Genomic DNA, 25,226 nt, shown 5'->3' on the forward strand with positions numbered 1-25,226 from the left:
GAGGAAATAGTTTGCCACTGTCTGATTTTTAATCTGTTTTTATGTTTCTGCTTATTACTTCATTCCAGTGAGTGGAAAAGAAGCTTAATAGAAAGTGTAGTCTTCTGGAGTGCCGATAACTTCAGCAATAACCCTTCAAAAAGTGAAAATATCACCTATTACAGAAAACCACTACGTAACATTGCAGATTCTCATTTTCGTAAACCTGATGAGCAATTTGCGTCAACTTGGTTTAATACAGCTGTATAGTGACAGAAATAGTGAGGGTATCTCTGGGGAGAATTTTGGTCATGGGGGAATACAGATAACACATGAGGTTTTGATTCTGCAGCGTGGTAGTGCTGATGCACACACATTCAGACATTCATCTGGAACATTACGTCATTGACCTAAAATGGGAATTTCAGAAAATTAAGTTTCCTCTGTTAATAGCATGACTGAGGGCAGGAAGTGGGCTTTTGGGGTCTGAAACAAGTGATTGCTATTTTGTTACCCCCACTTGCTTTGTAATTGGAGGAACATTGGTCCTGTTACACACCAAGAATAAAAAGTGCTCTGAACCCAGCCCTTCATCGCTGTAATGCAATGCCACGACGTAAATCATTTCTCAAAGGCAGAGCTGAGGAGCGAATTGAGGCTTGAAGGAAGAGCTCTGCTCCAAGTAAGAGTTCCCAGGTACCAATTGCCGTCTCTGGATCATCTGGAAGCTCTGTGTTGGCCTCAGTGAGTGAATATTTTCATGGGGCCGTGATTATAGCGGCACAGCTACAGCTGGCCAGCATGCATTCCTTTGCTGCAGAAGCAAAGGGAATTAGTTGCAAGTAGGCACTAACAGCCTATATTTGCTTCCATGGCTTCTCCAGGAGCTCCAGGAGAAGGAAGATGAGTATGTCTGGAAGAGTACCCTCTGCATTTGGAAGTACCTCTGCACCTGAGCCTAAGTAGAAATTCAAAAAAAAAGGCCTTTCATCATTAGCATTTGCTCCTTTTTTTATGGCTGATATGTGTTAGCAATTGATTTTTGCTTAGATTTGGATATTTTTTGTTCTTACTGAGTTGTATGGGTAATTGCTCCAGCTTTGAACGTCCAGAAGCAAGCAGGACACAGCAAGCAGGGAGGCATTTCACCTTGAGTACCAAAACAAAACAAAACTGGATAAGGCAACCGCATCCATGCGTTCGAGACAGTTAAAAGAAGATCAGCTGTATATGAGATAGGAGATGTAAGCGATTGACTAGTATTTGCCCAGCCAGCTAGTAAGAAAGGAGTTTAAAAAGCTTTTACACCTGTTGAGTCAGAAGGTTTGGGTGTATTTGTGCCTTTTCAGCCTAATGTAAGGGTTGGAGATTCAGTTCACCAGAGGAAAAAAAAGAATGTGTGAACTAATGTAATTTGAAGAGTTCCCACACTGATGTAGTTAGAGCAGCCAACTACATTTTAAGTGGAAAATTGAGTATTTGGATAAGGTAAAAATGAACTGTTTATGATCAGATAGATCTGTAATTAAGTTCCCTTCACCCTTACTTCTCTCTTCGTCCTTCTCTGCACCCCCACACTCCAAACGTAATCCTACAAAAAGAAGAGCACGCTGTGGTCCAGTGTAGTGCAGTGCTTTCGGGAAAACCCCATGTTTTAGTTCTCAGAGTTGTATTGTCTGTTTTCATAAATATCTTGAGTGTTACAGAGACTGAAGAAAGGGTGATGGAAGAAATGCCACAGTTCCAGGCGACATTCTCTCGGTATGTGAGAAATAACAGTTCGCTGTTTGCCCAAGTCAGCACACCGAAATCTTTTGCCAACAGTTGGGTCAGAGCTGACCAGCTTCCCGTAGGAGGAGGAGATGTAACTGGCACAGACAGTGGGAGGACTGCTGAATGGTCATGGTAGAAGGGTTTGATAGCCGTGAGGTTTATATTAGCACACAGACACCCTATACTACGAGCCAGCTGCTTTTTGTTTGAATTGTGCCTGACAGGAAAAAAATGGTGTAGTATATTAGGAATGTGGCGAAATTCCCATGTCTGCTTTAGTAAGATGCTCAGATAAGTTGCTTTGTGGTCTGAACATAAAAATTTCCCCAAAGTATGATTGCTGGGCTAAGCAACTCTTCTAGAACTGGATTAATCCCAGTTTGCATGGCCTGTCCAGAGATATTAGAAGAATTAGTAGCGTGGCATTAGAAGAGATGGTAGCATGACCCTTGTGACTGTGCCACAGCCCCCGGCTGATCTTAGGATTGCTTTCTGCTCCTTTGGTACCGAGGCAGGATATGGAGCATGAGGTGCAGGATGGTTATTTTTGTTTGCAGAGGACTGCAAAATAATACAGCAATTCTGCCCTTAATTTAGGCTGTATTGCACTCCTGTTAAATTAAAGGGAAAAGGCTCACTGACTTTTTTGCTCCCCCCTCCTCCCATTTTCTTGAGCAACAAAGCAGTGCGGGTCTCAGGGAACTGACAGCTGGCTGTTTTGTGGTGTGGGAGATCTGCCTCGAAGAATACATGTGTGGGAGTGATGATACGAGGCAGTCTTTTAGCACAACCCTTTGGTTATGTGCTGTATACTCTTGTTATACATAGTGCCAAAATAGACAGTAATCTTCTTACGTGGGATTGTGAAGCAAGTAATAATAGAGCACAAGTCAGTGTCATCAGTTCAGAGCTCATTTTTTTTATAAACATATTTGTCATTTGTGTCTCCTAGATTCTTTTGCACTTCTTAATCTTTATATTAACGAAGTCCTTCTCTCCATCTGGAAATATTAATGTTTCACAGTAGTAATGTCAGCTGCTGTCAAGACCTCTATTCATATTTCTAATTGAGGCACTTACTTTAAACAGGCCACTGAGGTTTTGAGTTTTCTAATTCAGCTCATTTCCTAATATAAAAAATTCAGATTAAGAAAAACTAGAAAATCATTTAGTCTGCATAAAATATTTCAGCTGCCTTTCGAGGCACCCAGAAAAGACCTGAACACTTGGAGTTGCAATCCACAAGCTGCTCATCCGATTTAGAGCACATGAAGCTGGCTGCTGTGCAGCAGGGCACGCAGGATAAGCGTGTACGGGAGGAGAAGCAATTAGCTGTACACCAAGTGGAGTCACAGCAGAAGGGAAGGTCTGGAGGCGTTTAATTAATATTAATGCCTTTGTGCTTCTGAATGCCAGAGTCTTGCAAGGTTACTGCTGTCTTGGCCTTGTGGTTCTGAAGTCTGGCTTGTAGTGAATGTTAGATTCAGAAAAGCTTTTGAGAAAAGTTAATAAATCACAACTAACTGTAGACACATTCATCTTCCCTCTGAAGGTAATGAGGTGCACCTGATGCTGAATGGGAGCAGGATCAGATCTATAAAGCTTTTTCATTCTTAAACAGGTAACAGATCCTCTTGGGCTTTTTGTACCCAATTTAAGTAATCTGAGATAATGAAAGTGCATGTGGTCTCTTAAAATTTTCTCAAGTCACCAAATCAGCTAGGGAAGAATAAAACAGGGTTTCTTTTCCATTGTGAAAACAGCTTGGGAACCAGTATCATTTTTCTTAATCAGTTTTTGATGGCAAAAGTACTTTTGATGGAAAAATGCTTAGCCATCAGTGTGTATTTATTTGTATAGCTTGGCATTATTAGATGCATTTTTGCTTTTCAGTTCTTGTTATTCATTTCAACTTCTGTTCATTCTTGGGTGGAAAACAGTCATGTTCGTGTTTGAAGATCACTGCCTGTGCAACTCCTCTTGCACAGTTTTCATCCAGTGTGTTGTTCATGACATATTTAGACTCTAGTAGGTTAGAGAGAAGCTTTCCATTTGCTCCCGTTGGGAATACTCTGTGATTCAGGTTTACCTATTTTGACGTTTTGTAAATATTTCCCTGGTGGGTTTTAGCAGTGTGTGTTAGTACAAGGACGATCTCTGTGTTGACTTATTATTTGTGCAGTAGCACTGGCGTAATCCATTTTGAGTTGTACCTGGTTATCACAGACTATTTGTATAACCATAAGGGGCTATCCACAGACTTTTCATTTTTTTTTTAGAGATTACCTATGTTTAGGTAACCCTCCGTCACCTGATTAGCACTTATCTGTACCAACAGCTTTGTTGTTCAGTTGTGGGAGCAAAATTTTATATCAAATTGCATTTAATATATTGCTGCATTGTGTTGGTCGACTGCTACTAGATATATTCAGATTTTGTGTGTACTGTGTGATTAAAGTGCTCCTATTGCACTTTACGGTAATTCGTCTTTACTTTCTCCAAGGAATAAATCAAAGTTCTGGATTAGAGTCGCAGTGTTTAATGATAATGTCACAAGAAGAAAGCTGAACAAAAACATGTGGATTTTCCTGTTTCGATGGATTTTTAAGTGTATAGCACTTCATTTCCTTAGTCATCTGGGACTTTCCATCTGAATGTTGTTAATACCATGGTAATAGCTTACAGGTTTGGTAAATAGTCATAAATGCTTGAATTCTGAAATATGGCCTTCTGAATACCCTTACTAGTAGCAATAAGCTGTGAATATAATGTGTAAAAAAGGGCTAGTCTTAACCCGAATCAGATCCGGGGCCTGTTTTCCCATATGTCCATCCCTTAATTTTTGCTAGCCTAGGGATCAGTTGCCGTGTTGGCATGGCGTGGGTGACGGCTGCCGCCAGAAGGGAGGGCTTTCACTTGGCTGCCTTTTCCCCTGCACCGTGGGTGCGTGCTGTTGGCGCTTCCCTGGCATTGGGTTTGATGATTTTGTGACTGCGGCATGAACCAGACCTCCTGGCTGCTCTGAAGGGAGCTCTCACCACCAGTGGCAGCAGGACGAGCTTTGTCCCAGGGCAGCTCCCTCCTGCAGCTTTCAGATTTCTCTGGCAATCTGAAGAGAAGCAGCTGTAGCAAACACCCGGTGCTGTATACATGAGTTTTTAACAATTCCCTAAAACTTTTACTCCTTTAGTCATAGGATTTTTTTGAAAAGACAGATAGTTAGCTGAATAGCTCATGTGTTTGTAGTATTTTGTAAGAGAAGATTTTCCTTTAATATCACTTTTGGAATCATGATTTCCTCACTGCACATCTTTTGGTAGAGTATTTTCTGTGTACCTTTTTTTTACATCTCCCACACTGTAGAAAACATTACATTACCCATTAATATGCTTCTTATACCCCTGTAAATATAAATTTGCAAGGTAATATTGTAGTTAATAGTAATTAACGTACTTGTGTAGAATAGCAGCTAAATAGAAAACCTGTTTCGTTTTGTATGCTGTTGGGCATTGGTCTATATTGCAGTTGGCTCTGAGACATTCCACAAATTGAAGATAGAGTGGAATTTGATCATAGAACCTGCACCTGAAGCAACTGTACATATACATGATTTTTGTGTTTTACAGTGACAAGCTTAAGATCGCTGAGGTTTAGGTGAGTTGCACCATTCCCAGGTGAGGAGGTGTTGGGTGTACCGGGAAGTTCCAGGGCAGGCACTCGGGGCATCTGGGATGCACCCATTTCTCTTCCCTTCCACAAATGTGAAGGCTTGATCGTGCCAAGTGAGGGAGGTGGGGTGGGTTTCCCATCTCCTTTCCCTTCTGATGAGCCATGCTGATGCCGTGAGCAGATGGAGGTGCTCGATGCTGTGGACGTAACTGGACATGCCTCTCTATGTCCCACCGTTGGGGTTGGTTTCTGCTTTTTAGCTGAAACTGGCTTGACCACAAGACCAGGATCTGGCCCTTACACAGGATAACTAAAATACTCCCTCAAACATATGTCTTTGTAGCAGAAGCTAGCGTAGCTGTTTTGTGGGGGATGGTAGCGCAGAAAAGCTGATCTTGCATCTTTCTGTTACTCGTGGGACTCTGTAGCTGCCTGTAGACTAATTTTTGTTCTGGATTAACACCAGCCTCTAAAACTAGTTTTTCCTTATATAGCATGTAGAGTCCTGGCGAAATTAAAAGCCTTGTCCTGACTTCAGTCTTGTATATATAACCTGTTTTAATGACTTCAGCCTTGTATAACCTGATCTCTGTTTTAAAGATCTTCTTTTTGTACTTTCTGCATTTGTAAAAATTACTGATGGAAAGCTTCTTTAACACCACCCAACCCATTTCTCTATTGTTTGGGTTATTGATAAAAGAAGACACTGGCACACGCGTATGGCCTCTGTTCAGATCCAAACACTCACACGTGGCCAGGTGCTGTCTAGCGTCAGCACTGTGTGTGGTTTTCAGGACATTAATGCCTGGTTGCTGTTGGATGGGACCAGTTTTGTCATTTCTTATTAGTGCCCGTGTATTAACAGGTAGAGATTGTAATCTGTTTTTAAGTAACATGTAGTCTTTATTTTGTTGAATGGTGTTACATTTTCTATTATCTCAACAGAATTAAAAAGATTTTGGAGATGTGAGAAGACACCTAATACTGATTTGTGTAAAAAATGAAAAATTATGTGGAGTTGATCATCCTCTGTAATAGGCATACTCCCTTTCTTCCCTCTTCAGTCTTTCTTCCAGCAGACACCTCCTTGTGATACTGCCAGACTTCTGTTGTTCTGCCTTGCCTCAAACATTTCGTTTTCGTTTCTGAGAACCAGGAGAAATTACATTCATGCTGAGGTGTCCACATTGTTCTCTGCTTTTGTATATTGCAGTGATGAATCTGATATAAAAAATATTAAAATAGTGTAGTATAACCTTTTGAGATTACGTGCTCTCCTTTCACTAAGTAGCACATACAGTGTTTTCGCTAAGTAGCACATACAGGTATTACAGCCTAATAAGGCATTTCTTTTGAATCTAAGTATATTATTCTTACAACGGTAGGGCAAAGAATTTTCATTTCAAAATTAATAAAATGGGAAGAGACAAAATATATGCCTTATATTTTTTAGAAATGGCAATAAGTAGAAGTAAGCAGTCCTGCAGAAATGTAGTTTGTACAGAAATGTACAGGCTTGTGCAGTTGTGTGAAGTCACAAACCAGGACAACACATGTGCCAAAAACATTTGTAGAACCTCATGTAACCAGCAGCAGGGAGGATCTCTTTTTCAAACCTGGCTTTTCTGTTTCTGCTCGTAAACAAGGTTGATGCATCTTTGCAGAGATTAGCATCTACAGGGTCACAGAGATAGCTGTGATATTTATGCGTTTATTTTTTAACTGAAATGCAGCAGGGGAAACAGCTTCCGTTCTTTAAAACTTGATGGTTTGGTTTTTCATTTATATCTTTCATAAACACAGATATTTGAACTTGTATTATAGGAGTAAGGACAAAGGAGAGGCAAGGCTCGAGTGGGCGGCAGGAGGACCACAGGGAAGTTCACACAATGGCTCCACAGTAGGAAGGACTTTGGAGAGAAATTTGGGCAAACCAATCAATAGTAAAAACTGCAATATTTTAGAATTGTAAATGTTTGTCTCCTAGAACAAAATCTCTATAGAAATGCAAGCCCTCTGTTTTTCATTTGTTTAGAATGGAACAAAGTAAGAAAAGTAAAGACAACACATAAAATGCACGACCAATAGGTCATAGATAGATAGGTAGATAATAGGTAGGTAATAGACAGGTAGATGATAGGTAGATAATTCCCCAAACCATCTCTCTGATTTTCCATCCCAGAGTTTTCAGGACATTCCCGAAACTGGGCAGTAAGAACAGCAAACCATGTTCTAGTTTTGTTTCATCCTGAGAAAATCTGAAGACATTTTATTGACTTTTTTTTTCTTCCCCTAAACTTTTCACTTTTTGTTTTCAGGTTAGGGTTATGCAAATAATTTAGTTTTGAGTTCATCTCCTCAGCCAGTTCTTTTATAACCAAAGCATTACCTCCCTCCCCTTCCCATCCCCAAATATCTGAAAACTAAAAACTGGGAAAAAAAAAACATATTAAAATACTCCTGAGCAATGAATTGTCTTTCTGGACACTTACAAATGTACAATTGAAATGAAGGGATGGATTCACAAAAAATCCTAGGGAAAGCAGTGCCCATCAGCCTTGTGCTAATATTCCAAAGACTGGGACCTGACGGGGTGTCTCTGATTTGTTTCTTCTGTTGAAAACGAGAGGCATGCCATTGGAGTTTTCTACACAGTTTCATGTGTGTGAAACTAAGAAATAACATTTTCGTTTGGTTATTCAGCTATATTGGCTAAGAACAAATGTCTTATTCTGCTGTCATCTCTCTGCTGGTTTTTCACTGCAGTGTTTTGATCCTTCAGTTGCTAAGCTTTCCCCAGCAGTTTTAGAGTTTAAAAAAACATAATACTGTTTTACTCTCAGTTTTCTGTTTTGAAAGAAACATTTGCCTGAGTGGTTTATTATACGAGCTAGCAGATGGTGATTCAACTGCACTTGATCCAAAAAGAGTGGTGGTTCTCTGCGTCTGTCTCAGGCTCAGAAAATCTCAGCAAAGCGCTTACAAAGTGAGCAAAGCAGTAGTAGCAGTAATTGTGCTGTTTGGGAGCACGAAAGGAGCGGCGGTGACGTGTTTGACAGTTTATGGAAATTAAGAGGTTAGAATTGGACCCTAGACAGTGATGTGTCCCCGCAGCGTGCTGTACATAAGTGCCGTCACATCAGTGCGTCTGGTCCGAGGAGCAACCCCAGTGATGCGATGGGGGAGCTGCTTGGTGGAGGAGGCAAGAGGCACCTTGACGTTCAGGTGTGCTTCGTTGAATTTACTCTGTGATGCGTGATTACTGCGTTCTGGGTGTGAGTGTTACTAGGAAATGCTCTACAGAATAGCTGAAGAGCTTCGCCTGTGTAAGATGCTGCGGTAGGCCAAAGGTGGGCATTTCTCACAAGCTGTGCAAAGTCCCTTTTTTAACTGGTTCAGTTATGGTTTGGGGTCTCTGAGGGCACAGGCAGCAGCGATGGCAGAAGACTGTGATCTTGGGGTGGTTTCTAAAATTTATTACAAATATGCAATTTAGATTGTACAGAGGAGTGTGTCAAATATAATTATCTGTGTAATGCTATAAAAATATGGATCTAAGCATGCTATGTTAACATACAAATAATTCACATGAGAGCCGTAGTTCAAAGTAAAGTGATAACCAAGGGAGATTTTTGTTCTTAAGGCAAATATTTCATTGTAGATTGTATTTTTATTTATGGAGGTTATTAGAAGTAACTATGATTTAAACAGTGAGTGAAAAGCTAAAAAAGTTGCCAGTGTTGTTGTATTTGATTATTTTACTTTTACATTATACCTTCATTTGTTTCACAAGAAGCAAAAGCAAGGCTTTCACTGCATCTTGGTGACTATTTGTGAGCGCTGTGTTAAATTTATACTGAGTCTATACTGTCATAAAATAATCTCATTGCAATACAGTTTGTTAAAATTACCTGTAAGATGTGTGCTTTCTTTTGTTTAGTGGGCAAATTTGTCAGTCTGAATCCGAACAGTTGGTTAAGGGTCCAGCAGCGTGCGAAGACATCTCTCTTCTGTCACTTGTAAAAATCTCCCATGGAGGGGAAGGATGCCAAGTGGATTGTCATTAGACTCGGTTGTGCTCTGTCAGCGGCAGAGACCACTAGTAACACTTGCGATCTTGGTTATTCTGAGTAACTTCACTGTCATCCTTTGAAGACCTCCCTGTCAATCTCACTCTCTGTCAGAGTTATTTAATAACAGGTTATTAATGTTTCCCAAGGACCCTAAGGAAGTCAGGGACCCAACTTTCAATGAGTTTCAGTGGGATTAAGGGCTCACGTCTAATCTTCCTTGCAAACTCAAGCCCAAAGTTTCAACAATTAACTTGCTTAAAGCTGATTAAAGGCCGTGATAGTTTGCAGATTGCATATGCAAGTGTAATCGTCTTCCAGTTGAATCTTCCTGATGTAAATAACCCAGTGGGTCACCAGCCCACCTGTCCTGGGGCTCCCGCTGATACGCTGGAGAAATGGGTAAGGGGCATGGAGCCTGCTCAGGTCTTTTTCTTACCTGGGTAAGGGCTATGAATAACAGCCCCTATGATTTTCATGTCTATCTGCTAAATGTGAAAGCACCTTATACTATTGGAGAACTACAATATGCTTAATAACCTGCTAATTTAAGTAGCTGAGGAACAAAGCTGCCATGTCATATTCTACTGACAAAAAGGAGAAACAAATGAACAGTCTTTATTTAAAAAATTGCAGACTAAAATAATTTAAAAAAATTACAGACTAAATAAAAGCCATTTTTCTCCCACAACATGTCAGCTGAATAATTAAGTTACCTAATTAGTGAATTATAGCTGATTATAATTTTTTCAATTTTACAAAATCAACCATGCATGGACTTTTGAAATATCTTGGGAGGAAATATCTTGGGAGGATTCCTGTAATATATATATATATTTATTAGAAATGCTAACATTGCAACACTTAGTAACACTTCTATTTTTTATAACATACTAACATATCTTACTGTGATGGGGAATCAGCTCCAAATGAGGCCCTAAATCACAGTTACAGTTCATATCTTAGAAAGGAAGACAAATGTAATTATAATATTACCATTAAAAATAACCTTTTGTAACAGTAATTACTTTTTTGATGCTGCACTCAGTGTTTAAACTATGACATTTGGTTGAACTGATTAAAATATGCTGTTGGTTTTGCTCTGACAAATTATTACTCAATTAAACTTGATTTTTAGAATATATTGATTTAGTCTTTTTTTTCATGTAGATAAAAATGATTTATTTTTGATAAGGGTGAAATATTTAACTTACATTGCGTTATTTTGATTTTTATGTAGGAACACAGATTAGCATTAAAAAAAGAGACTATTTTAACTTGACATATAAATTCAAACCAAAGTAAATAAAATGCATTGCTTAATAATGTCAAAACAAAATATTTTCATAATTCTTATTCTTCAGTATCTGCTTTTTCCTGTGAGGTGGATATTCGTTTCTTTCAGGACCCCAGCTAAAACAGACTGAGCAATCTTATTTATACATTGAATCAGTTTGTTGCTAACAAATGGTGTTTGTGATAGTTTTCTGTCCAAAGTAAATATATAAATGAATTTCCTTCCTTTCAGTTTCTTACAAAACTGTATTCCTCCCTTTCCTCCATGGTTCTGTTAGGTTCCCATGTCTCTCTCTCTCTTTTTTTTTTTTTTTCTAAAAAAAACCCTTTCAGATCTTTGGCTATTCACATTCTTTGATCTATCAAAGTTGAGCAGAGCCTTTTCAAGGGTCAGCAGCAGCAGCTCTGTTTCTGTACCGTATTTTATGGGACTGTCTCAAGAGTGCTGGGGCGCTTTGGGAACATTCTGTGGTCAGGCTTGGCGTAGCCTGGGTTCCCTGCAAGACCTACCAGTTAGATCATATCTAAGATCTAGGAGCTGGCTATCTGGCTGTCAAAGATCTGACTAGGCACTGTACCCTTCTAGGTGGTTTTACTTCTCTTGCCCTAATTCTATTAGAAGTTGTGGCTAGAGCCATTAAGAACAGTTTGCTGTTGCATCAGTACCAGAAGCTTTTTGTTGTGGGTAGTGGTAGAGAAGATAGCCTGACATTTTTATCGTCCATTTGTTGTCGATAACGAAACTGCTCGGACAGTGAAGAAGTTCATTTTGGTTCATCTTCTTGGTGCTGCCGTGAAGAACTCGGCTTTGTCCTAGCAGAACGTGGAGGTGAATGAAATCTCATGTCTATCGTGCAATCCCCCTGTAGAGGCACAGAGAAGGAGAGAAGACCCCTATCCAGAACCTCAAATTTAAGTTTTGTTCCAGAAACAAGCATTTCAGCATAATTGCAGTTTTGTGAAAATGCCCAAATAAGGCTTGCTCTTATGAGAGTGAAGGACAGATTTTGAAATTGTAGAGGTTTTCATAAAATGGTGGTGTTGTCCAATAGCCAAAATAAATAGCTTCCACTATTTATAACTGTTACATATGGATGGATTTTTTTTTTTTCAGACTATGACCTGTAATAATATTTTCAATATGGTTTCAAATGTGACTATAGGGCTGTGCATTTCACTTCATCAATTGTTATTTAATATTATTTTATTCGGGCTATTGCAGCTTTCAACCTTTTTGAATGTAGAAAAGTAACTTCTTTTGCAACACAATAAATGTTAATAAAAGTAACGGGGTCATCTGCAAATTACTGGAATAATGTGCTTTTGCTTACAGGCAGATTTTCAGTCAGATATGAGTAATGAACTATAATTCCTGTTGTTTCATTTGAAAGATGAAAATGTAAGTGCAATTTACAAGGAAATCATGAAAAAATGCTATTTGGCTTGCCCTTCTTTGCAGTCTATTAGCGAGAGGTAGCTGAGGGAAAAACAATCACCAACATTTTCAATAATTAACCAGTGCCTCCTAGGCATAAACTAATTTTTGAGAGGAAATTAATTCTGAGATAATATTGAAGTAATTTCCTTCTTTACATCTTTGTTCCGTTGTCTTGCAGGTAGGACAAAGGAAAAATAAATATATATAGAAAATCTTTGACTATCATCAGATAGTCAAATGTTCCATTTGAGGAATATTTGGTCTTTATGACTTTTTGTTCTCACAGTTACTTTCTTAGGCACAAGGGGTCTATTTTTGCATAATAATGAAGTATACAAAATTTGTGTCAAACCTGCCAATGCAAATCTAATATGTGCATGCCATTACCCAGTCTGTACACAATAACTATTAAAGCCCAGATCCATAGGCATTGGGTACTTAATATATGTAGATTTTGCTAAGGAATTGGTGCTTATTCCTGGTTCTTCCTGTGATGTGGGATGGTGTACTCTCAAATCTGGTCCGGCGACTGAAAAATCTGACCAGGCTCTTCCCCTCCTTTTTTTCCAAGAGTACGTGTGCTCTCCCTGCACAACGGAACAAGAGGACCTGAATGACATGTTCGTGCCTGGTCACGCTGCTTGAACGTGATATAAAACTATGACAGATGCAAATATTCTGAAGTCCTGTTCTCTGCTGGGTTCTGCTGGTCTTGTGGCTGTGGACCCGAGCTTTCTCACTGCAATTTTAAAATCACCTAATTTTGAAATACTTCAGTCTCTCTCTTGCATTTGATTATTAGTGATGTACCTGGTGAGGTCAGTCTGCTTGCAGGCCAAATTTCAGCTTTCACGGTTTGATATTTTTCAGTTATGATCATCTAAAGAAAAAGGGATGAGATGCAAATGACCAAGCCAGCCTCATTCCAGTTTAGTTAAAAGCAATATTAAAGAAGTGAAACTTTATATGAAGAGATCAACAGAGTCCATAAGCACGTGCTTAAATTTACACCTGGGGATAGTCCCCAGTGCAAAGTAACTGTGTGTGCATGCTTCTTCAACTGCCAAACAAATAAAAAAACAAAGGCAAGCAATTAAAAGGCAGAGATGAGATATTCCCATTTGACGTGACTTAACGGAAAAAATGACTATTAGTCAAGGGGCTGCTCCAGTATCTCTTAAAGACAGCTGACAGCTTCAGTGTCCTGTTATTAGGACCATAACTGACTAATATGACAGAAGTGCCTGCCTGCCTCATGAGAGTAGCCCCACTAACTTACGGGATCTTGCTTGTGTGAATAATAAATTCACTAGCTTTCAGTGTTGGAATGAATGGGAAATAAATTATCTAACAAGTTATTTCTTGGATTTTGGAGATCAAAGTTTTTAAAGTGATTTACAGTAGAAGTTGGCTTAGGATTTAGGTTGGTGATTATATACAGTAGATCATTTTCTGTATGGAAATGAATGTTAGGTTTATGACATTTCTTTGAAGGTAACTTTGGGATGCTGACAGGTCAAGCATTCAGAAGGGGCCAAGGAGGCACTCAGTGGGTATTTACTGAATGGTTGATGTCTTTGCCTAGTTCTACTAGTTAAATGTTGCCATATAAGAAAATATGTTCAGAAAACTTTTTTTTTTTTTTTTTTGAAAAGTCAAAGTCTGGGAACAGAGAGCTAGTAACCAACTTGGGAGTCGTTATACTTATAATGCAACATACTGACAGGCACTTGAAAAACTTGGAGGTAAGATGCGGAGCTTTTTTGATAACTGATTTCCAGAGAAAAACAGCTAAGAGCAAAGTTTTGCCTTTCAATTCATCTTTTGACATCCTAATTGCATTCAGTACAAGTAGTGAGTGTGTTTGTCTAAGAGATAAATTTCAATAAAAGTGCATTTCCACATCAAAATTGTGGAAAAATACCTTGGAGGCTTGAGAAAGACAGTTTTGATTGTTCTCTTATTCATGTGTTTAAGTAGTTGTTGACACTTGTTTTTTAAAAACGTTTCTTTAGGAGACCTAAAGTGCCTAATACTTCTTAGTCTTTAGGAAGAATGTCAGAGCATCTTTGTTTTCAATTTAGGTTCAGATTCTGCAAGTACAGACAAGCTCGTCTTTGGTCACACAAACCATTTACATCAGTAAGGACTTTGGGTATTCTTCGAATCAGAGATAGCTGTGTGCGCTTTTGTAATACTGTCACCAGAAGGTTCTTTCCTTAAAATTTGTTTAAAGTCTGATAATGCTTGATATGCTTAATTATCTGATCCAAGAATTTTCTCATGCATGGTGTCTTAATTCAGTTAACCACATTGTTTTGGAAACTGCACATGAAAATTGCAGCTGTTTTCACTGAACTCTTGCAGCAGATCTTCCTTTCCCATATTTACTTAATAACCACAAGTCATGCTTGGTAATGTTATCAGCAAATGATTATTTATAGATGAATATAAAGACAGAAAAGCCAGATTTTTCAGAAAACAAATAGTAAGAAGATGTTAATTGTAAATGAAACAGAATTGTCTCTAAAGAGCAGAATGGTTTCCAGTTGACTATTGGGTTTCTACTTAACAGAATTTCTCTGTTTTTAGGAATAAAGAAATAAAGACGTCATTTTAAGCATTGGAGTAGTTCTCCTTGGGGCAGTCTTTTCCCTAGGTCTCTCTAGGGCTGAAATAGCTTGGTACAAATGCAAACCTTTATTTTTCAGTATTTGAGTGTTTTAAAATTTTGCGTTGGACGCAGATACTTATTGATAGTCTATCCTAATGACACGTGCTGAGTCCGGTGAAATTTTGCCTTGTAGTCCTTGTGACTCCATAGCACAGTGAGTGATACGGAGCAGCATTGCAGTGACATTGTATGTGGGAGATACACATTGGCATAGGCAGTTTATTTTAGCATGTTTTGTTTGGGCTTATTTCCCTGTTTTTTGTGACATTAGAATTGGGTCCTGTGAAAATGATTGTAGTATTTTAGAATATGGCCACAAATGGAGAAAAAAAGCATAAAGCAGTTTAGAAATGATAGCTCTTTAAGCTAGGAAATGAATCTGTTTTGATGCAAATGATACCTTAGTAATAAATCTGTAAGAGAAAAGTAAAAATATAATGCTTTTGATCTGATATCAGCAAGTCATTGCATATATTAATATTTAATTTAAATTTTAGAATTTTTAATAGAGTTGTGAGCTGGACCATTCATTTTAGTTTGCGTAGTAGGCATGTAAAATTATGCTTTGTCTATGCCTCTCTAAAAATTTGTCTTCCAGACCTGTTGAATCTGCTTGTGAAAGTATTATCAAACACATTCTATACAAAGATCAAGGCAGGCTCCTGGAGTAGGTTTGTTTCTCTATTTATTATTTTGCATACAACATTGGATCTGATAGATTTTTAAAGTCGTGGTAACTCTAATATGTTTTGAAAGGAAATTATTGAAAGTTTTGAACTTTACATTGTTATCTGAAATGCAACAATGCTCAAAGCATTGTTTTTTTTTTTTTTCCTAAGCAAATAACCACATAAAAGAAAAATCTCCTAAAGCATGTATAGATAGGGTTGGCTGGGTGTTCATGAAGAAAAGAAGGAAGCGAACTGCATGATTTCCTGACTTCAAGGCTTTTGTGAAGTACGCCTGGGTTCTGCTCACAAGTCCTCTTAGTTTTCTGTCCTCAGGCTCAAAAGTGTGGTTAAAACTTACGTTTTTTTTTGGATAGCTTTCTCTGTGGGTGAATTTAGACAAATGAGGTAAATGTGCCTTTTGGCAGAGTAGCGTTTCTTTGGAAGCTGCCTTATGTTTGCTCCTTGCCACTCTACCACAGGTGCTGCGACACGAGAGGGGTTGGGGAGGGCTTGGGAATCAGTTGTGTTCTGCATTGAAGTCTCTGCCTGCCAGCTTTGTTCTGTGAGTGAATCAAAACCTGCTCTCCACCCTGAAGAAATATCCTGCTGTTTACTCTCCAGTGACAGCACAGCTCAGCATTTATAGGAAACATGCTGCCGGTAGGAGTAGAGAGGATGCCGTGGTACCATCGCATGGCACTGCTTCTTTGGCTTACAAAATCCCAGTCTGTAACCCCTTGTGACTTTCTTTCTTTCTTCTTGTAGTCCCCTAAATCTCCTAACATACAGAGAACTCAGTCAGAATTATATAAAGTTCATTGTGCCATTTCTGTTAAAGCTCATTCCTCAGCTTGTAGACAGGTAACCTATAAACATGGGCCATTTCTTACGAATTCACGAGTGTTTTGTTTTCTTTTTGAGTTATTTTTATTCTCCCTTGTGTTGTTCTTTCAGGATGAGTGTTGTTCAGCAGGCAGGACACAGTTATTGCTTTGGTGAAGTAAATTATACTCCTGGCCTTTCTGCTCTACTACATAACTGTAGGTGATTTATTTTATTTTTTGTACCTCTGCTTCCTAGTCTATAGCTTCATTTTATAACGACAATGAAGTTTTTGGAGTAAGAATTTGAAATCTACAGATAAAAAAGGATTATTGTCTGTATCTCATTAAAAAGTATCCTGCAAAACCTACCAAAATTGAAGTTCTATTGCAGGAAAAAGCTTGCATGTGACAAAGAAATAAAAATATTCCAGAATGAACACTGTAGCTTTTGCAGGAATTTGCAAATTCTAAATTTTAATTGAAAACAGAATAAAAGTTAAATTCTGCTTGCCTTACACATGTATGAAATGAACAGTTGTACTATGGTGATGTGCTGCCAAGACTGCAACAATGGGACCTTTGAGAAATGTTCCTCTCCATCCAGTGATAAACTCTGTGTGGTGACATGTGTGTGTACACAGAGATGAGAGGTACCGAGCGATGTGTTCCTTTGTTTTTACTCTTAAACCAAAGTGGCTTTTTCTGAACCCAGAAGCTACATGACCTGGTGTAGGCCACTAATGTGGACTTTCTGTTCCTCTAGGCACAACATGATGCCTGTTACTTTAACTGATGTTAGCGTTACTAATGCAAAAAGTCAAAGTTGGAGGAGTAACATGGTATGCATTTCAAGATGCCACAGGGATATGTTGTGTATCCCCATACACAAAACATATTGAAGTTGTCATTTGGTGCAATTAGAGGAGGAAAGGGAAAGTATTTTTGTGACCTCTGTTTAAGTATATTTTTGTGCTGTGTGTATACTAAAAAAGTATCTTTGGCAACCAAGTGATTTTATGCATGTGTTGTGAACATAGGGATTTTTGGACCCATAGAGGATTCAGTCAATCTTATTGCTATCATAGAGACTTTGCTGCAACTAGGTAGAGGCTATGCAGAGTCTTCTCTGGAAGAAAAAAGTCCTCCTATTTTCATTTTTGTCAAAATGGCAGCATTCATTGGAACATGTCCCAGGATAAACTTTTCAATGGAGAAAAATGACATTCCTTAATCCTATTTCACTTAGGTAGGTAAATTCCATGTGTAATTCATTTACTGTTGCTGTGACTCCCATTTTCTCCCATCCAGCATCTTAGCTGTGACAGACATTTGTGTCTAAGCGTAGCTAGCCATAGCCAGCAAGCCATATAGCCTTGTTATTATGGTGCTGCACCTGAGATAATATGCCATGCCAAGGGCTTCCTCAGTGAGGCAGAGAAGCTCCCCAGATAAAACAATGGAACTAAAATACCTCTAGCTTGATAGATATCAGTGGAACAATGGTATATAATGAACAGTTAACCAAGTGTGTCTGAACTAGGATATTTTTACCATTCTACAGTCAATGTCAGATGTAGAACTACGATCTGAAAGACCAGGTTAGGGAGGGCAGGGAAAGGCTGTCCCTGGTCAATCTGAAGAGAAGCTGTACCTAGAGAATAAGGTATGCTTGCTAGTGCAAACTTCTCCCCACAACACTGACCTCTTGAAAGAAAAGGGAAACTTGAAAGAATATACAAGGTCTTTTTGGTCTTTGAAATTGTCTTTCTAAATGACATGTAATTTCAGTAGACTATCCTGTGCTTTGGTTTGAAGACAGAAGATCCTACATCACAGAAGCAGCAAGCTATTAAAAGCTCTGGGAAAAAAAAATAAAAATACATTTGCAAGGTGTGACTTGAGCTGGTTGTGTTGAATGTCATGAGTAGTCCTCAAATATAATTCAGCTAAGAGTGGCTGATCTGCAGGTTCTTTTTCCTGGAGACAGCCACGTTCCCTGAGAATTGTACTCAGTGACTTGCCAGCATTGAGTGTGGATATGGCTAATACAGTAATTCTGAAAGGCACAAATTCATTCAGTGGAAACCAATCAGAAGAGAATTAGATACCTGTTGTAGCCCATATGTCTGTATTAACAATAGTTTCCCTATTTATTTCTGAAAGATGACTTATACTTTGGAACAGAACTGTAACATATAGCACACATCGTCTCTATTTTATCATGAAAAAGGAGATATTACTGCTATTTTATAGTACATTTTTTTATGATTTAAGAAATTTGAAGATAGCTTGCACATATAAGCACCTGTCAAGATTATGGCTCAGAGCTTAAGAGGCACATCCAAAGTATGCTTAAATGCAAATTAATCATAGCATATCCTGAGTTGGAAGGGACCCACCAGGATCATTGAGTCCAACTCCTACGATTAAAAAATCATCTGGATGCCATGCAGCCTGCCTCGGCAACATAGCATTCCTACATGCTTCTTGATAACAAATGTTTGTTACTTCTGTAGTCAAAACTTCTCTGCAGTTAAATCAGAGCATCTTCCTAGATCAAGACCCGACTGTGGCCCAAAAAGGGCAGCCCAAAGAGGGCTAGCTGAAATGCCAGGCAGGGGGCTGAAAGGAAGGTGCTCCCACATCACCTCCATGCTTCAGAACCTTCTTCATCAGGAAGCTGCAGACCTTCTGGTGGCCTCAGTGCAAAACGTTACGGAGCAGTTGTCCGCAGAAACTTCTGTTTGTGAAGAGGGTTCAGGTTTGATGATGCCCTGACTGAATCTGTTTCCTCGTTAGTTTCCTCTCTATATCATCCACCATTCTCAGTGGCCTCTTTGGGAATCAGTTTTCCCAGGCACTGGGGTGCAATATCATGGAGTCTGTGATCAGACTTCCGCAGGTCCAGGATCGCAGAGCAACCTGCCATGCTGACTCCTGGAGATGGCTCCACCTTCACTTTGACAGCAAGGTTTGGGGCAGACTTTTTCAAGTACCCCATTTTGAAATACTCGCATATTTTACTTGCCATGCGGTACCTTTAGTCCTATTTAGAAATCCAGATCAATTTACTGCAGTTGGTATCTGGTCTGTGATAGTGGTCATTACTGGGTGCTGGAGAAGGTGCTGCAAGGTGTCCTAAAATGGCAGCTGTGGAGCTCATGTGCTCACATGTTTCCTTATGCCCTGGACCAGACATGTGGGGCACCCCCATTTTCTGAAAAATCCAGAATGTTACATGTTATCTGTAAGCTACATTAAAAAAAAATCTTGAAATCTGAACAGCATATAGTAATTTAAAAATACTTTTGAAATGGTTGGCAACATCCCCTACTCTACAGCAGCACAGCGTACACTGATATTTTTATTTTTACTCTACAGTATTCCTGCTTACTAAGAATATCCTCTGAGGTTACCAGGTATATATAATGCAAGTGCTGAGTAGTACTTCTAAACCTAAACAGTTGCTGCATTTTGCCTATTTCGTTAGTGGACTTGAGGCTGAATAAATACAGCATAAGTATTTTTTCTGAATGCTGAAATGAATGGCTTAGGTCACTCTTTTACTCCCTTTGTGCTTCCTTTCTGTAAACTTTTTAGGGACCTGAGGTTGCTGTAGTTGTTTGAATCAATTTTCCAATGAAACATTATTGAACATAATTTATTATAGTGGAATGAGTTTATTTTATTTTTTTCCCTTCCTTATGATGTGGATTTTACAAATAACAGTTAGCGTGTTTTTCTCCTAACCACTTACCATTAAGTAGCAGTGTTACAATGTCTCGTGGAGCATTTTACACATGCAAAGGATTGTTTGCAATCAATCCAGAGGGGAACATGTCTGGAATAAATTTAAATAGTGAACACAGTTCTGGAAACCATTATGCAAAAACGACTTTAGAGAAATCTAGTCGTGAAATTGCAGTTTCATAAAAATTGAAAATGTGTTTAAGAAAGAGTAACTTAAAAGTAATAAATCACTTTGCAGTCTGAAGACATTTTTTTCTATACGCAGTTTACTTTTTTTGGTAGCTTCTGTGATTTTTTTTTTGCACACTCTAGCTCTTTGATAAATGTCACCTTCTTACTCAAGAGATTGTTCTTTTCCTTCTCTTCTTTCAAAACATTAGAGGAAAACGTACAAGTTATTTTGGCTTAATCAGGCAGATTTATTGATTTCCTTTTAGTTGTCTTGCCTGTGAGATATAGTTTGCTATACCTGGTAGCACAGAAGCCCAAGCTCTTACAACCCCGTTATGCAACCCCAGGCTGCAGCATGTCTGACTGAGGACGGGACCAAACAGTATGGAGCCAGCACACTGCCAGGGAGAGCAACTGGTCCGCAGAAACCACGTGGAGGTGGAGATTTTGGAGTGAAGATGTTGTTATCAGATAGTTCAGTAATCAGGTTTCTTCTGATGTGCTGCGTAGTGAGACTGCAGCACCTAAGCAAATGTTGCTGTGCTGCTGGAGTTTGATTTTTTTGTGGTCTCAGACATGGAAGTGTACAGCAAAGAGCATCCCTTATAACCCGTCTGGTCTTTCATGCTTCCAGACAGCCAGTACGGGAAGCAGGAGAGCAGCATGTTAAAAGGGATGAGTGCTGCAAAATGCATTAAGGAAGAAAATAGATGGAGAATATGAGAACAATTTCTGGAAGATAGCTATGGTTGTGTGGTCAAGAATATATGGATCTTGGTAAAGGTATCTATTTTTAAGGCTGAGGTAACTGACCTTGGCTTAGTTGAGAAGTTGATTTGGGATTTGCAGAAGTAGAAGAGGAAAGGAGTGGAACTGACAGTATTTAAGGGCAAGACAAATGATAGCCTTTAAATTGTCTACCTTTCAAAAGCTGGAAACGAGAGCAGGATTTCTAAATCTCAGCGGTCAGTTCTTGTCAGCAAGCAACAGATGTTTTTGTCTGCTCCTGCTCGTGTCTCACAACTGTGTCTGTACTGCGAGCTGCAGAAAGTTTTCCTGGGTCCGAGGTCCAGTGGCAGCTTGGCCCCACTCTAAGATGAAACACATCTGCAATTTTTCTTGCCTCTGTCTCACCCTTGCTCCTGACGGCACTGGCACACAAGCCAAATGGAAGCTGCGATGCTTTCTCAATGGATGACTGAACAGCAAGAACTGGAGGCTCCACTGTGAAGAGTATCGTGTACAAGACACAGCAGACAGGAGCCTACTCTGTTATTTTGGGTGATAAGGATTCTGCTGTCATCCAATGTTCAGAACAACGATGTTGTAAAATATATGCTTGTATGTTTGCAAATGAGATTTTTTTTCTTCATTTAACTTGGTTTTTTAAATTAGGAAATTTCCTTAGTAATAACATTAAAATTTTATATGTCCTGAACAAGGCAGGAGTCTTGTGGAAATATAGCATATGGGATCTCTTGGTAGCAGTGTGTACAACAGGGCCAAGTCTGTGGTTGCACAGATAAAAACATATTTCTGTCAATCTCCAAAATAGGAGTATTTGATTTCTAAACTTTGATGGTTCTTTAAAATCCAGTGTTAATCTGATGGTAACTAAGTTGGAACATTGTACTTTGTTCTTTGGTGCCATACATTATTTTTATTCTTCACTTTTCTGTTTGCTTACCATTACTTATATTTTTTTCTGTTAATGTTTTAAAATTTAAGTTTTTATTCAAAGGAAATGTTACCAAATATGAAAAATATTGTCAAAATGATATCTGCTTTCCATCCAAAATGCCAAAATAGTGTATACTTCCATCTGTAATTTGACTGAAAATGTGCAGAAAGCAGTAATTTCCTTATTGATATTTTACTTATACAGAAATTGCTGCCTTTGAAGATTGCAAAAAAGGGCTCTGAAATTTCTGGGGTACAAAATTCCTTGCTTTAAGAGGCATCTTTCACTTTTAGGTCCCCAATTTACATGCAAATAACTACTGAAGTGTTATTGATTAACAACTCTGATCTTTTATTTCCTCAGCCATCATGTATGTAATGGGAGCACTTGGTCCTGCAGCTGGCTACTTACTGGGAGGACTTCTTATTGGTTTCTATGTTGATCCTAGGACAACTGTTTATATTGACCAGAGTGATCCCCGATTCATTGGAAACTGGTAAGGGTCAAGCATTTTTCAGAGCTACTCTCTAAATTGCCAGTAAGGACTTGAGACAGGGTGGGAAATCATAACTTGCTCTGACTGACACTGTGGGTGCTGATTGACAGCACTCAGCACAGAAATGGCAGCACAGAATATTGATTATTTTATGAGGTTATCAAGGTCGCTGCTTCCCAGGACCTATCCCTTCCTGATGGAAGCTGGATAAATCCCAGCTTTGGTTTTCCAAAACAGGCAGCTAGAAATGCTGAACTCTGTTGCTCAAATGAGAAATAGTAAACTCGTTTACTGTTGTCAGGATGGTGTCAGAACACGGCCTTTCTGGCCTTGTAACTCTGGATGATGGATTGTGTTTGAGTAGCAGATGATATAAACCATCACATTATTCTCTAGTAAATAGTAGGTTTCCAGCAGTGCTGAGATGTAACGACCATAATCCTTAGATGATGTCTTTGTGTGGCCTTTGATATGTGGCCTGCTTGGAAATGTCTTCTTGAGGAAGCGGGTCTTGAGGATGCTTTGACTGGCTTTTTTTCAGATAATTCATAAATATGTCTTGAAATCTTCATGCAAGCCCAGAAAAGACTGAAGTTTGTCATCTCAGGAGGAACTGTGCCCCTACTGTGCATCTCAGCTGTTAGTTGTGCTGGTGGTTTATTTCAAGGAGCTTATCAGCATCCTCCAATCATTTTGTTGGCTCTCTAGAGAAGCTGGGGGGCTTGCTTTTGTTTCAGCACATCTTTGATGTGTTTTTTCTCTGATTCTTGACCCCAGTATTGTATAGAGTACAGATTCAGTTCTTGTGCACTGTATTAGTATTTGTCGCTATGCCACTTCAGTTAGACCATATCTGTTTCTGTTTATCCTACAGTGATCATTCCTGACAGTTTGATGTGAAAAAAACATTCTTTAGTGTTCTTAAGTCTTTGAAGGTTTATCACCGCTTTATATATCTTACTTAGCCCAAGAGCATTGCTGCACAGGTCTAGCTGAATTTTCAGTGAGAGAAGAGCAAACCTGAGTGCTCAGTTCACCTGTGACCTTGGGGTTAACGACTCTGTGCTCTCATTTATATACTGACATATCTCACAGGAAAGAGCTGTGATGTGAATGTACTACAGTGTTACAAAGTGCTTTGACTAATTCTGAATAAGAGATTTGAAACCAAAGCAAATTATTATACATTCTTAGTAAAATTCTTATGTTTCATGTGTTTTTAGGGAAGTGTTTCAGTTATTCAACTGAAATCTTGAACAGGACCATAAATGTATCCATTAATTGAAATCAGTGGGGCTAGGTGAAAGTGGGGCAAGCTTTACTGTTGTGTTTGTCTATAATGTAACCACTGATGTTATTGCCTTGTAGTGTGGGCATATCTCTGTGGTTGTAGCTTAAACACATGAGTTAAGGATAAAATAACCAAAGCAGCATGGACATAACCAAAGCAGTTAGCTGCTTCTCAGGCCATGTGCACCGAGTTCAGTGCCGCAGCAGATGGACTGCCACTACTGCTAGTATACAGCTAGCTTGGATATCTGTAACATTGTCCATAGCCAAGTGTATAAGAGAGATCTGCCAAAAAATGCCTGTCCTTTCTCATGAATTACAAGTTCAATTTCCCTCCCTCAGAAGACTGAGTGCCAGGGTTGAATCCTCAGCATCCTTCAGGAGTGCTGTAGCCAACAAATCTGTGGGAGTAGCGGTGAGAAGTCACCTCATACAAATATTTCTGTGCTCAGGCCGTGAGAGTATCTCCTGTGCCAGGCCTTGCAAGCAAAAGGGACTAAAGAGCCTAGTTTGTGCATTTGGAAGATTTTACGTTAAAGTGCTAAATGGGTTTTATGTAACTCCAATATCACCTGAACATGTATCTTGGTGATTTCAGTTTTGGACAGGGGTGCTGGTAGAAGTGATGCAAATAAGACTGAAGGAAGGGCAGGAAATCAGCTGTCACAGGATCTCAGCAGGCGAGTCATGTTCTAGCCGGCACAGAAAAGTAAAAGTCATTCATTTTTTCCATCACGCTGGTTAAATCAGTAGATTGGCTACTGCCAAATGGTGTTCCAGTTCGTTGTATTACTCTCTTGGTTTTTGGGTCTCTATTTTTTTTTTCTGTTAACTTTCCCAAGAGTATTGCCTGCTGTCAAATCTCTGGTAATTAATTTCACTATTTGTCGTGGCTTATAATAAAAATTCAGTGGTGCTTAGAGCATCTGTGCATTATTCTCTTTTCTGAGGCTTTGTCTACCCTTTAAAATTACAACCCTAATGGTATGACAACTGGTCCTTTGTCCCTTGTTACTTAATGACTGCCTGGTTACAGAGGGCTCTGAAAGTGTAGACTTTCCTTCCATTGAAGTCTGTTTTCTGGGACTGTGACATTTTCTCCTTGCAGGGAAATGCCACGTAGCCAAGTTTATATTTATGTATGTAATCTAACAATTTGAAATATAAGAGTAGTCTAGCACTTACTTCAGAGAGCTGACATGCTTTTCAAAAGTAGAGTGCAGTTGAGATAAGTTAATGGGCAGTCATATTTGAGATTTTTCAGCCTCGTCTCCTTTGAAGTGAATTACTGTCTTTGATTTTCATCTTTCCTTTATTATAGCTGTAAGGTTCCTAATTCTACTTATCACAGGGACCAGTGGAAAAATTCCACTATTAAAGGAGGCAATGATTACAGACAAGATAGTAAATATAGCAACTGTGATATGCAGCAACAAAAATTGCT

The 25,226-nt window shown here is 39.0% G+C and overlaps 1 protein-coding gene across 2 annotated transcripts in view; it reads left to right on the forward strand.

Annotated features, from left to right (window-relative positions):
- The window catches only part of SLCO5A1 (solute carrier organic anion transporter family member 5A1), an 81,473-nt gene that overhangs the window by 10,084 nt on the left and 46,163 nt on the right, over positions 1–25,226 (forward strand). For both annotated transcript variants that reach the window (XM_083823003.1, XM_083823004.1), the window contains one exon: positions 22,360–22,492. In XM_083823003.1, the coding sequence (XP_083679129.1) occupies positions 22,360–22,492 (133 nt within the window). The remainder of the gene's footprint in view (positions 1–22,359; positions 22,493–25,226) is intronic.

The sequence above is a fragment of the Anser anser genome (assembly GCF_964211835.1).
Source record: "Anser anser genome assembly, chromosome: 2".
In the NCBI taxonomy this organism is placed as follows: domain Eukaryota; kingdom Metazoa; phylum Chordata; class Aves; order Anseriformes; family Anatidae; genus Anser; species Anser anser.